This window comes from Orycteropus afer, unplaced genomic scaffold (genome assembly GCF_000298275.1).
Source record: "Orycteropus afer afer isolate SDZICR_OR568_19922 unplaced genomic scaffold, OryAfe1.0 scaffold00009, whole genome shotgun sequence".
NCBI lineage: Eukaryota > Metazoa > Chordata > Mammalia > Tubulidentata > Orycteropodidae > Orycteropus > Orycteropus afer.
Window position 1 is genome coordinate 17,207,458 of NW_006921596.1, and position 14,353 is coordinate 17,221,810.

The window sequence follows — 14,353 nt, forward strand, 5'->3', positions numbered from 1 at the left end:
AAGGCTGGTGGTTCAAACCCACCAGCCACTCCTCAGAAGGAAGGTTGGGCAATCTACTTCCGTAGTGATACCACCTCGGAAATCCAAGGAGGGGTTATTATGAGTTGGATCCGACTCAACAGCAGTGTTTTTTTTTTTTTTTTAATGTGTATATATATTCTTATACATACACACATATATACATACATATACACATATGGAACACTGGTGGCGCAGTGGTTAAAGCATTCATCTGCTAACCAGAAGGTTGGCAGTTTGAACCCACCAGCCACTCTGGGAGAAAGATGAGGCTATCTGATGTTTCTATAAAGATTTGCAGCCTTAGAAACGTATGGGGCAGTTCTACTCTGTCCTCTAGGCTATGTGTCAGAATCAACTTGATAGCAATGGGATTAATGGATTTATATGTATAATGGTGGGAGCTTTGGTAGCGTACTGCCTAAGACACTTGACTACTAACCAGAAGGCTGGTGGTTCAAACTCACTAGCCACTCCTCGGAAGGAAGATGGGGCAATCTACTTCCGTAGTGATGCTGCCTCGGAAACCCAAGGAGGGGTCACTATGAGTCAAGTCCAACTCAACGGCACATAACAACAACAACAACAATGTATAATGGTATTGGTGGTATCTAGATCAGGCCAAAACAGTGAAAGTGGTGCTTGAGTGATGAAGCTTGGGGGTCACTGGACTTGGGAAAGAACCTGTGATCAGGAGTGAGAGGCTCCAAGAGGCTCCGGGTTCCACCTCCACTCTCCAGCTGTAAGAGCTTGAGCAAGTTTTTAATCTCTCGGGACTCAGTTTCCTCATCTCTAGAATGTGCCTGATTATCATGAGCAGTAAAAGGTTCAGCCTCAAGAAATTACCACACTCCTGGTAGCAGATACATGAATGGCCCCGACTGTCCTGATGCTTTTGTGGGCTCAAGAACCTGAGCCTTGGATGTAAATCCTTGGGCAAGTCATTCACCCTCTGGACTCGGTTTCCTCACGTGTAAAATGGAGTGATAATTATACTCACTTCCCAGTGATGTCGAGAGGACTGACTCGGGAGAGGTCTGGGAAGGGTGCTTTATGGCGCGCCAAGGGCCATGGGATTCTGGTGTTTCCTCACTCTCGTCTCCCCCAGCCTGGGCTTCTCTCTCTTTTACCTATGCTTATACTCAGGCCAGAGAGTGGTTTCTTCTGATCCTTAGCAGATTAGATGGGCAGCCTTGGAGGCTCAGCCTGGTGGGGAGATCCCCTGGAGAGTCTGAGATCAGGTGTCCCCCCCGCCCCCAGGAGCCTCCCCTGACACTGGCACGGGCACCGGCCCCACCCCCACGCTGGGACCCGTCACTCCTGAGATCTGCAAACAAGACATTGTCTTTGATGGCATCGCTCAGATCCGTGGGGAGATCTTCTTCTTCAAGGACCGGTGAGTGCCCTCTTGCCCTTTGTTCTTCCCCATTTGTGTGCCCTCACCCCTTACAGAGGACCCCTCAGGAGCATCCCAGAAGGGCCTTGAATTAGAGTTTTTGCTGCTTATCCAACAACCTCCAAATCTTAGTGACTTACAACAACAGCATTTCTTTTGCTCCCTCATAGTCCTGGGTCCACTAGGGTGCCTGCTTTGGGCTTCAGTTTGGGTTCAGGCCTACTCTTCATGTCACTCATTCTTCTGGGATTAGTGGGTACTTCTGGCAGATGGCAGAAGAGTCAAACCACGTATAAGCACATTTAAAGCCTCTATTCACATCACGTTCAAGACTTCTGTTGGCAGAAGCAAATCACATGGTCAAACCCAACAGCTCTCTGGGAGTGGTACTGCAAAATCACATGGCTGTGTAATTCTAAAATATAGATAGAATTGGGCACAGTAATCCAGTTTACCATAGACTTGCTCTGGAACAGCCTTGACTTCAAATGACCAAATTGCTCCAGGTATGGAATGACCACAGGGCACAGAGAGTCAGTGATAATCATGCTGTAGACACAGCCCTTCCTCAGCCAACCAAGGGCTGAGACTCACTCTATTGCCCCATTCCCCCTGGAGAATGGCATGTAGCATCTAGGGTCCATTCATCTTTTATCCATCTTCTATCTTTCACCCACCCATCCATTCATCCATCTATCTGTTGAGTATAACATATTTTTTTGCAAAAAAAAAACACTCACATAAATAATGTGCCCACACCTAGAATGCTAATACCTTGCCAAGGTAAATAAATCACAAAGGGATTTGTGCCACTGGCAAAAAGAAACAAAATGAAACAAAACAACACCCATTTAATGTGTGCATTATTTGTGTAAAATATGGTTAAGTCTTTAGAGTCTAGACCTGCTACTTCCTAGTTGAGTGATTATGTTGTTGTTAGGGGCCGTCAAGTCAATTTTCAACTGCCCCATAGTGTTCCAGGCTGTAATCTTTATGGGAGCAGATTACCAGGTCTTTTGGCCCTGGAGCTGCTGACTGGGTTCGAATCCTCAGCCTTTCATTTAGCAGCTGAACGCTTAACCATTGCACCCCAGGTCTGCTGGATGATCTTCTTTGTTCCTTAATTTCCTCATGTCTAGATGTAGCTACTATTTGATCCTCCTATGTTATATGTGGTATGTTATGAGGAGTAGATAAGCTGAGTGCTTAGAACAATACCTGGCATAGGGCCAGTGCTCAATCATTAGCTGTGGTCAACACATAATTTTCTGGCATCTACTGTGCCCAAACTGCTAGGTTTTAGGAGCTTGGGGTGGGGTGGTGACAGGGGTCTCCTTAATGTTCAGGTCAGCATTTCTCTAAGAGAGGTCCATGGATCACCTGGAGTGTGGACGTTAAAAGTGTGGGTTTCTGTCCCCCAGGACCTCTGTGGGCGGGCCCCATGAATCTGCATTTTAGCAAATTACCCAAATGAGGCTGATACACGTTAAAATTTGAGCATCTCCAGTCTGGCTTGGGAAATAGAGACATAGAGAATCAACAGTCGCACATGGCCGAATGAATGGAATGTAGTTGTGGAGGCATTTGCAGAATGCTTTTGTGGGCACACAGGAAAGAGGGATTGTCCACTAGTGACTTAAGGAAGACTCCACAGATGAAGTAGCACTTAAACAAGACTTTGATGGATGCAATGGGGATGACAGGTTGGAGAGTGAGACAGAGGGAACTGTAAGAGCAAAGACACAGAGATGTGAAAGTTCGTGGTGTATACAGGGAGGAATAGAGAAGCCAGAAGGTGTTCCACAAACTTCTGCACAGGACCTCCTCTGCCCCAGGCACTGGGCTAAGGGCTGGGGTGCAGATGTCCTGAAAATAGGGTTTGCAGACTAGTAGGAGAGATGACAAGAACACAGAGAGATGACACTTGAAATGCAATGAGAAGTCAGGTACCATCTGACTTTGAATATCCACACCAGCATTGAACAGATGTCACTGCTGCCAAGAAGCACCCCCCCCTCCCAGTACAGGGATTCCCAGGTGATGCTAATGCTGCTGGTCTGAGGACCACAATTTGAGAATCGATGGCTGAGACTAATTGGTATCTACTCTTAGAACAGGTACAGTTGTCACCAGGGAGAAGGATGAATCATAAATGTGAGTGTTCTGTGAGAAAGGACAGAGTGGAAAGATGATGCTGGCAAGGCCATCAAGAGTGGATATTATTCTCTTGTAATGTGAGGACTGAGACAGGCACATACAGTGCTTGCCAATTCATAGGCCTGCAATACGTGATTGCTCTTATTCTTGCCAAATGGCATAAATCCATTCCATTTCAACTCAGGAAATACTCTTTTGAGTGCCATTGGCTCTTGCTTCAGGAGCTCTGGTGGCATAGTAGTTAAAGCATTTGGCTGCTAACCAAAAGGTCAGTGGTTCAAACCTACCAGCCACTCCTGTGGGAGAAAGATGAGGCATTCTGCTTCCATAAAGATTTACAACCTTGGAAACCCTATGGGGCAGTTGTATTCTGACCTAAAGGATAACTGAGTCAGAATTGACTCAGTGGCAGTGGGTTTAGCTCTTGCCTCAAGTGGCTTCTAATCTTGTAGGAGAGCTAAGCCTTTTCTTTTCTTCTTCTTCTTCTTCTTCTTTTTTTTTTAAAGTGCAAACTACTCTTCCAGACACTCAGTGTTAATGATTTTGAGAGGCTTGGAGGAGGGAGAGTACAGTATGGATAGAGGTAGTCATGGAAGATGTGTTAGACTGGGTTCTCCAGAGAAGCAAAACCAGTAAACCTTAGAGATACATATAGAGAAAGAGAAATTTATCTTAGGAAAATGGCTCACACACTTATAGAGGCTGGCAAGTCCCAAGTTCTTGGATCACATGTCAAGCTGGAGGCTTTTCCTGACTCATGCAGCTGCAGGGCCTGACGAGCTCAAGGTTGGCAGGCAGTACACCGGCTGTTGACTCCAACAAATGACGAATCCAAGATCTCCAGGCCGAATGGTGGATTGTTCGCTCACGGACAGTTGTAGGCAGCACAACAGGATCCCGACCCACAGAAGAGTGTCTCTTTTCCCAGGATGTCCATAAATATACTGGAAGCAGGCCACACCCCTAGGGAAACTCCCTTTCAACAGATTGGCTCCTCAGAACATATACATCTGATCCCATCATGGCAATAACCCACATCACAATTGCTTAAACCACACAGAATTGTGGTCCAGCCAAGTTGACACACAGCTCCAACTGTCACAGTCCACCCCTTGTCAACATGGCAGGTGTACACATCTTCTTAACCATATATAAGCTCTAAATAAGGACAATTATAAAGTCATATTTGGGCCTAACATGATACACTAACACACATACAACCAAAACGCATTACCCTTATTTACATTTCACAGTTCATAACAGAAAGAAACAAAAATATTTGATGCACATATACAATAAAGAAATATAATAATCACAGTCCTCGTTTCTGCAACTGGTCACATGGTCGTAGCTGATATTCAGAATTACCCTCTTCCACCACCCATTCCGTATTTCCCTTGCCCTCAGCAAGCACCTCAGCTGGTCATGGTTCTTTGCCTGGTGGGGTGACCCAAACCTTCATTCCTGAAGGATCTGGGCCATTAGCAGTCATATCAGAATTGGGCTGCTGTAATTTTCCATCAACTTTAATCACAGGGCATGATAGTACTAAGAGACGTCCTAAAGAATCTCCTGTATTCCAGACATATTCTTCTTAACCTCCATTATGTAATGTCAATCCAATTTCCCCTCGGTAATCAGGATCTATCACACCAGATAATAGAATAACGCCCACCTTGTCTTTGCCAATTAACTGCTGTCACTTGGCACCTACTACCAAGAGGTCCAATCAGCCCCATTGTAGTTAAATGTCTTAGTTCAATTAGGGCAGTTCCCACTGTCAAATCCGGCTTACATAAAATAGCAATCACAGCAGCCTTCAAGGATGTTGGCACTCCCTTCACAAATTTATTCCTCACCGTACTGGTGTCTTCTGGACTCTCCATTTCTGGCTCTAGGGGTCTAATCTGATAAATCCATTCTAACATTCCAATTTCCCTAAATCTCTGGATACCTTCTTCTACATTATACCAAGGCAGGTCTGGTACTTCAACCTGACTTACAGTAGGCCACCACATAATCCATGCTTCAGTAAGCCAACCAAATAAACTATTAGATCCTTTTCCTCACCTCTCGAGCTGAAACATTGAATGAAGAATATGTACTTAATGGGCCTAAATCAATAAACTCGGACTGATCCAATGTTACATTCCTTGCACCATTATCCCACACCCTCAGTAGCCATTCCCATACATATTCTCCAGGTTTCTGTCTGTACACGTTAGCAAAATCAGGTAGGTCTTTTCAGGTGTAGCATACCACCTCTTCAGTCACATTTTGTATTTCACCTTTTGGGACTCACTTGGACTTAACTTTAGTTATAGGTCTAGCAGCAACAATGGGTGCTTGGGGAAGTTCCTGAGAACATTCAGCAATGTCTTCCGTGGTCTCTACCTTAGGCAATGACCCAGCAGGAACAATTGGGTTAATGCCATCAAATTGAGGTGGAAGGGATAATGGTTTTATATTAATCCCCTCAGATGAGAGGGATTCAACAGAACTTATAGGTTTCATCTCCTCTTCTTCCTGACTGTCTGCCCATATATCCCCATTCCAAATTTCAGAATCCCATTTTTTCCTAATCAATGCCCTCACTTTAACTTCAGACACCATTCTAGGTTGGGAATTTAATTGGCATTGTATTTCAGCCACCCTCCAATAAGACTCTGGGTTTGTTTTTGGCAATATCAGCTCTGTTAGTAGAAGCAATAAGGCTTCTTTCAGAACACAACCGGAAACATTGAGGTCTTTTATGCAGTGCTTGAGCTGTGACTCAGCAGCCCTGAACTCATCTCGCTCTTTCACCACTTTGTCTAGTGTATGTAGGACCAACCAACCAGCTTCCTTATACTCCTTATGCTGACAGAATTGCAGAAAAGTATCAAATATGCAATCCCAGAGCCTCCCTTCTCAAAAGTACTTGAACTACTGTCCATAGATGAATGGGTCTATTTCTGGACTTTCTATTCTGTTCCATTGGTCTATCTGTCTGTCATTGTACCAATACCATGCTGTTTTGACTACTGTGGCTGTATAGGAGGTTTTAAGATCCGGGAGTATGAAACCTCCCACTTTGTTCTTCTTCTTCAGAAGTGCTCTGCTTATCCGAGGTCTCTTTCCTTTCCATATGAAGTTAGTAGTTGGTTTTTCCATGTCCTTAAAAAATTTTTTGGTATCTGGATTAGGATTGCATTAAATGTGTAGATTGCTTTAGGTAGTATTGACATTTTCACAATATTCACCCCACCTATCCATGAACAAGGCAGGTTCTTCCATTTATGTAGAGCCTTTGTTGCCTCTTGTAGTAGTGTTTTATAGTTTTCTTTGCATAAGCCTTTTGTGTCCCTGGTAAGGTTTATTCTTACATATTTTATCTTTTTAGTAGCTATTTTAAATGGTATTGTTTCCCTTATATCTTTATTAGTGGTCTCTTAGACAAAGATTCAAAACCCATTAAACAGGGAAAAGGCAGCCTCTTTAACAAATGGTGCTGGCAAAACTGGATATCCACTTGCAGAAAAATGAAACAAGACCCATACCTCACCCCATACTCAAAAACAAACTCAAACTGGATCAAAGACTTAAATGTAAAATCCAAAACTATAAAATTCATCAAAATAAAATAGGGGCAACTCTAGGAGTCCTAATTTATGGCATAAATAGACTATCAAACATAACCTAGAATGTATAGGAGGTAGAAGAGAAGCTAGATGACTGGGACCTTTTAAAAATTAAATTCTTACGCGCATCAAAAAACTTCATCAAAAGAGTAAAAAGAGAACCTACAGATTGGGAGAAAATATCTGCCTATGACATAATCTGACAAAGGACTTATCTCCAAAATCTATAGAAAACTTCAACACCTCAACACCAAAAAGACAAACAACCCAATTCAAAAATGGGCAAAAGACTTGAACAGACACTTCACTAAAGACGATATGCTGGTCGCCAACAAATACATGAGGAAATACTCGTGATCTTTAGTCATTAGAGACATGCAAACTAAAACAATGATGAGATATGATAGCAAAGTTCAACAGGACAGAAAATAACAAATACTGGCAAGGTTGTGGAGAGATTGGAACTCTTGTGAACTGCTGAGTGCGATTGTAAAATGGTACAACATTGTGGCAAATGGTATGGCATTTCCTTAAAAAACTGAAAATAGAAATATTATTTGGCCCAGCAATTCCATTACTAGGAATATGTCCTAAAGAGGTGAGAGGCAGCACATGAACAGACACATGCATGCCTATGTTCATCGCAGCACAATCCACTATAGCAAAGAGATGGAAACAACCTAAACGCCCATCCATGGATGAATGGATAAACAAGTTATGGTACATTCACACAATGCTACATTAAAGAACAATGAAGGATATGCAAATCATCTCACAACATGAATGAGTCTGGAAGACATTATCCTGAGTGAAATAAGTCAATCACAGAAGGGCAAATACTGTATGAGCTCATTACTGTAAAAGGGCAAAGAAGGGTTTGCTTGAGAAAGGGAACTCACTTTGTAGATTACTGGAGTGGGGAGGGATGGGGAGGAATTAATTTTGGGCTAGTTGGGGCCACAGCTAGCGTGGATAAAGGGAGGGATGGTATGGAAAGAGTCCAGGACCACCATGACAGCATTAGGAAAAGGGAGGACACTGAATTGTGCACCTTATATATAGATGACAGGTGCTAATACCAACCAGTATATCCACAATACTGCATTACCATTAACACCAAACACCAGGCTACAGATAAACACATAAGCATCTGAGAAGATCAGATGGGGGCAGTGAATAGAGTATACTCTAGACCAAGGATAGATTCAGTGGAGGCTAATCTTGCACAGACACCAGTGATACAAAATAACCGCAATCCTTCCAGAAACAACAGAAGACAGATATAGAGTAATCCCTCATAGATAGACACTGTGGAAGAGAAATCCAATGGGTATACTGACTCAGGACCATAGTATTGGGGGACACCAGACTCAGCTGGCACGACAAAATACATAAAAGTCTTGTTCTTCATCCTACGTTGGTGAGTAGAGACTGGGGTCTTAAAAGCTTTCTAGTGGCCATCTAAGATGCAGCTAATGGTCTCCTATTGTTGGAAGCGAAGGAGAGTGCAAAAAAACAAGGGCATTTGGAAGCAATCAGCCCTAGGACACAATGGCCCTCAAGACCAGAACAACTAGATGGTGTCTGGCTACTATGCCAACTGCTCAGGAAAGGATCAAATCTGGAGATCCTGGATAGACTGGGAGGAAAAATGTGGAACAAAACCCAAAAACTCAATAATGACCATAATTACTGGTTGGATGGAGTCTGGTGAGACCCTTAATACTATGGTCCTGGGATACATTCTGGGCCTGGAATAAAGCTCATTCCCAGGGGCTGGCTCTCAGCCCAACAGTAAACAAGATGTACATGCAGACCACTGAACCCAGGGTAACACACCCACATACTCTATGGAAATGCATCCCTTGGAGCAATCGACCACGGGGCACCAGAGGGGCAACATTCACACAGAGGAAATGCAGGACACACAGGAGTGCATAACTGTGAGGCACACCAGGGGAGGCTTACTGAGCAAGGAGGGGAGGAGACTAGTTTAGGGTTGGGGATGGTAAATGGGGAGTGAAACTAAATGTACATGTAATGTGGAATATAAAACAAACTCTTAAAATAAAAAATTTTTTAAAAAGTACTTGATTTATTGGTGGTGCTATTTTGCATACAGATGTTACCACCTCACGCCAAGGATTAGCAGGGCCCTCTTTACTAATGGAGACAGGGTCACCAATGCCTTTACCAGGGTCACCAAAACAGAATTGGTGAGAACCAATTTAGGAAGCCCATCTTTATGAGTTTGTCTCTCTGGAACCACTCCTGATATCAAATGTGTTAGGCTGGGTTCTCTAGAGAAGCAAAACCAGTAAACCTTATATATACATATAGAGAAAGAGAAATTTATCTTAGGAAAATGGCTCACACACTTACAGAAGCTGGCAAGTCCCAAGTTCTTGGAACAAATGTCAAGCTGGAGGCTTTTCCCGACTCACACAGCTGCAGCGGCTGACGAGCTCAAGGTTGGCAGGCGGTATACTGGCTGTTGACTCCAAGGAATGACGAATCCAAGATCTCCAGGCCGAATGGTGGATCGTTCGCTCACAGACAGTTGTAGGCAGCACAACAGGATCCCAGTCCACAGAAGTATGTTGCATTTTCCCAGGATGTCCATAAATATATTGGAAACAGACCACACCCCTAAGGAAACTCCTTTTCAATGGATTGACTGCTCAAAATATATACATCCGATCCCATCATGGGAATAACCCACATCACAATTGCTTAAACCACACAGAATTGTGGTCCAGCCAAGTTGACACACAGCTCCAACTATCAAAAGGTTTCCTGTGGGAGGTGGTGGTAGGAGAGACAAGGGGATTGCTTCTCAGCCAGGGCATCTTGCAGAGGGACACTCTGCCCTTCTCCTGGTCCTGTTCTAACCTTCCTTTAACCTTGACCCCCCCTCCTATAGAATCACTGCTGGATGATTCTGGGTGGGCTTGGGGAGGCATATGTGATTAAGAGCGGCAGAGTGACTGAAGGTATGATTTCCTGTGTTCCCTTCCCTACTCCTAGGTTCATTTGGCGGACAGTGACACCACGTGACAAGCCCATGGGGCCACTTCTGGTGGCCACATTCTGGCCTGAGCTCCCGGATAAGATCGATGCTGTGTATGAGGCCCCACAGGAGGAGAAGGCTGTGTTCTTTGCAGGTGTTTGGAAGGGTTCTGCCTTGGCCCTCAGCCGCATGGGTTCTGCACCAGAGCTCCTGCCTCCCAGGCCCACTCCCTCTCACAGGCCATGTTCCCCCTGCACCTGTGGGTCATCCTCCTCCATATGATCACTCATTAAGCCATCCTTTCTAAAGCACAGTATTCATCTGGGAGATAGGTTCAGAGACCCAGTATCAAATAGCATCACCCACATAGCAGACATCTGGTTTCCTTTTCTTTTTCAAGCCTTCTGATTCCTTGTCTAGAAGAAACATCTCAGTTTAGTGTTTGTGTGTTTCTAACCCTTTAATGCTAGAGCCTTTGACAGGCAAGAGCTTCAGTTAGAATTTTGTTTTTTAGTTAGAATTTTTTAAAAGTCACTTATTTACATTTTTAATTTTTAATATCAATTTATATTTAAATTTCAAACAGTTTCAAAATGAATTTGTTGAAAGCAAAATAGTAAGTAAATAATGGTAGAAAGAGAATCTAGAAATGGTGAAAATCATTAAGGTAGTATTCATATAAGACCTGGTGGTCAACAGTTTGCTCTGCACTGCTAACCTAAAGGCTGCCAATTCAAATCCACCCAGACCTAGAAAACTGCTTCTGAAAAGATTACAGCTAAGAACACCCTATGGAGCAGTTCTACTCTATTAACACCTGGGGTCGCCAGGAGTCGGGGGTCGACTTGATGGCAGCCAACGATAAGGAGTGTTCATATGGCTTAAGGCTGGGAAATGCTGCTTATGCAATGTTAATGTGAGCATCCACAATTGCTGGGCTTTGCTGGGCACTGGGATACAGGCCCTGCCTTAATGGAGCTCACATGTTTGTAAGGGAGACAAGCTGTTGACAGGGAGTATAGTAAGGTGATTGACTGAAGGGGGAGCCCTTGCCTGGTTTTAGCTGGGAGCACAAGGAAGGCTTCCTAGAGGAGCTGAAGGCACAACCAAGACTGTGGGTACCTGTTGTTCCACCTAGCCAGCTCCCCATTTCCTCCAGCCCTTATTACTATTCTCTGCTCCTGGACTTTCTAAACTCTCTGTCCCCAGCTTAGATGGTCATGCACCCTGGCCAGGGGAGTTGCTAGCCCTCAGGACACCTTCGTGCCAATTAGGAAAAGGTGGCTCTTCTGGTGTACCCAGAGCACATGGGTGCATGGCTTGGTGAGTGAAGCCTGAGTAGGACTGCCTCCCCTCCTCTTCTCCTTGGCTGGCACCTTCTATAACCACATGTACATTCACTTGTGTGAGCCCAGTCCCCTGAATATGTGCAGAGTGAGCAGGAGCCTGTGTCCCTGCTGAGAATGGCCTCAGGGGCTCCTCTGGCAGACAGATGATGGGAGGAACAGGCTGGCCCGGAGGACTTCAGCACGCCACCAACACGGTATGTTCCTTTGCTTCCACCATAGGGAACGAGTATTGGGTCTATTCGGCTAGCACTCTGGAGCGTGGGTACCCCAAGCCACTGACCAGCCTGGGGCTACCCCCTGATGTCCAAAGAGTGGATGCTGCCTTTAACTGGAGTAAGAACAAGAAGACATACATCTTTGCTGGGGACAAGTTCTGGAGGTAAGGCATGGGGTGGCTGTGTAGAAATTGGTGAGGACATGTTGTGGCTTCATCCCTCCTGGGTCACATTTGGAGACTGGTGGATCATGGATGCCCTTCCTCTGGCCTCTAACCTGCCAGGGCCATAGCCCCTCTGAAGAGCCACCAAAGGATGACCCATTCTTGTGCACATTGCTTGTACAATTCTGGTAGACTCCCTTCTCCTTTCTCAGAAGTCTTTTGATTGTGCCCATGTCTGTCTGGGCTGGAGCCTCACATTTTGGGCTCCTCATTAAAGGAAAAAAAAAATTAGTTATCATCAAGGCATTTCTGACTCATGGCAATCCCATGTGTGTCAGAATAAAACTGTGCTCCACAGGGTTTTTAATGGCTTTAGTAAAATTTTTTATTGTGACGTGGGTGAAAGTTTACAGAGCAAATTCACTTTCCATACAGCAGTTCATACACATTTTGTCTCATGACATTGACTGTGATTCTCCACAGTGTAACAGTTCTCTTCCCACTTCATCCCTGCAGTTACCTCTTCCCTGTGTCTTTCCCTCCCATGCACTCCCACCCCCTGAGCTGTCTCCCTGTGTAAACACTGCCCTTCAGTTCTCCCACGATTGATTGCTCCAAGGAGTGTGTCTGTCTGATGTAAATGTTCACCCCATATGCCTGTCTATTGTTTGGCTGGAAACTACAGGAATGAGTTCAGTTCCACACCTGAAGGGCAGCTTGGGGCCGTAGTCTCAGGGGTCTCACCAGGCTCTATCAGATCAGCAAACCTGGTCTTTTTTTTTTTTTTATGGCTTTGCTTTTTTCCATGTTGTTCTCCCACTCTAACCAGTATCTCCTGCACAGATCCCCCTCCATGAGGTTGACAGTGGTCAACAATGGCTGATTTTTTGGAAGTAGATCATTGTTGTTATGTGCCATGGAGTCGGACCCAACTCATAGTGACCCCTCCTTGGGTTTCCAAGGCAGTATCACTGTGGAAATAGATTGCCCCATCTTCCTTCTGAGGAGTGGCTGGTGGGTTTGAACCGCCAGCCTTCTGATTAGTAGTCAAGTGCCTTATAGGCACTACGCCACCAGTAGACAGCAGGTCTTTTTTCTGAGGCACCTCTGGGGGACTCGAACTCCCAACCTTTCAGTCAGCAGCCAAGCATGTTAACCTTGTACCACCCAGGTGCGATAATAAGCCTCAATAAGTCTTTATTACTCTCACTGAAGAAGAAAGTAATACAAAATGAGTTATCTGGTACTATGGACACAATGTGCCAGACACTATCCCAGGAGTTCTGTGAGGCAGATATTATTATCCTCAATCACATTTTACAGATGAGGAAAGCTGGGTTCAGAAACGTTAACTAGCTGAAAGTCACATAGCCAGATAATGGCCGACTGCACTCTAGCTCCCAGAGAACATGTTAATCCTCACTGTATTCTAGTGTACCGGGATAGTGGGTCCCAAGAGATGGGGTGGTAGAGGCAGGGATGGCAGAGAGTGAAATATGGTGAAGACTGAGATGGGTACACCAGCACACCACAGGCCCAAATCAGGCCATTGAGAGCACTGTCATTGAGCCTCTGGTACCTGCAGCAGGCCCCATGGCTGTGGGCACAGACTGGCAGAGGGGCAGTTTAGAAGTAGGCAGCTCTTTGCTCCAAGTCACCTAAAGGGAAGGATCTAGCTCTGAGAGGCCATGGCCAGGGTTAAGGGGTCAGATAGGAAAAGGTCCAAAACTCAGAAGTTTGATTGTAATTTTCCCATTATCTAGATGGGAAAATTGAGGTCCAAAGAAGTTACATAACTTGTTTAAGATGATGCAATGCGTTGGTCACAAAGTTGGGATTATAACTGCTTCTCCTGTCTTCTAGCCCAGTGCCCCCTCCACTATATCCTCAGGGTCATAGGTCCATGGGAAAGAGGTGGTGGGTGTAGTGAAGCCTTTGGGGGTGTCTCTCACCTCCCACATTCCTTCTGGGGCTGTCCCTGCATCTGGGTCCTCCTGGGCACTACTCCTTCAGACCTTTGTCTGCCATCTCTAAACTAATTCAGCCTTGTTCCCAAGACTTCTCCCCCGCCCTCCACAGCTGCCCTGTATTCAGAAGCTGTTTATGTCCCAGGCTGCCTGTGTCAGGGTGGAATTCCAGACATATTGCTAAGACACTTAACAACTTAAGCTGATTGATATCTCAAGCCGCAAGAAAGAAAACAGGCAGCCAGGAAACCAGGGAACGAGCTTTCCGCCCACAGGCTCCGGAGTCCTCACAGGCATGTAACATACTGCAAATGGCATCCTGGCATTGTCCACTCCAAGTCGCCGAAACTTAAATCATGGTCTGAGAGTCACAGAAGCACAGAAGCTTGGATCTTAGAATCATAACACCCTGCACTTTGAATTATGAATGCATCTCATATTCGCCCTTCAACACACC

The 14,353-nt window shown here is 45.0% G+C and overlaps 1 protein-coding gene across 1 annotated transcript in view; it reads left to right on the top strand.

Moving 5' to 3' along the window:
- The window catches only part of MMP2 (matrix metallopeptidase 2), a 35,246-nt gene that overhangs the window by 15,736 nt on the left and 5,157 nt on the right, over positions 1-14,353 (top strand). Inside the window, exons 9-11 of the mRNA XM_007947139.2 lie at positions 1,279-1,414; positions 10,219-10,355; positions 11,770-11,929. Of these exons, the coding sequence (XP_007945330.1) occupies positions 1,279-1,414; positions 10,219-10,355; positions 11,770-11,929 (433 nt within the window). The remainder of the gene's footprint in view (positions 1-1,278; positions 1,415-10,218; positions 10,356-11,769; positions 11,930-14,353) is intronic.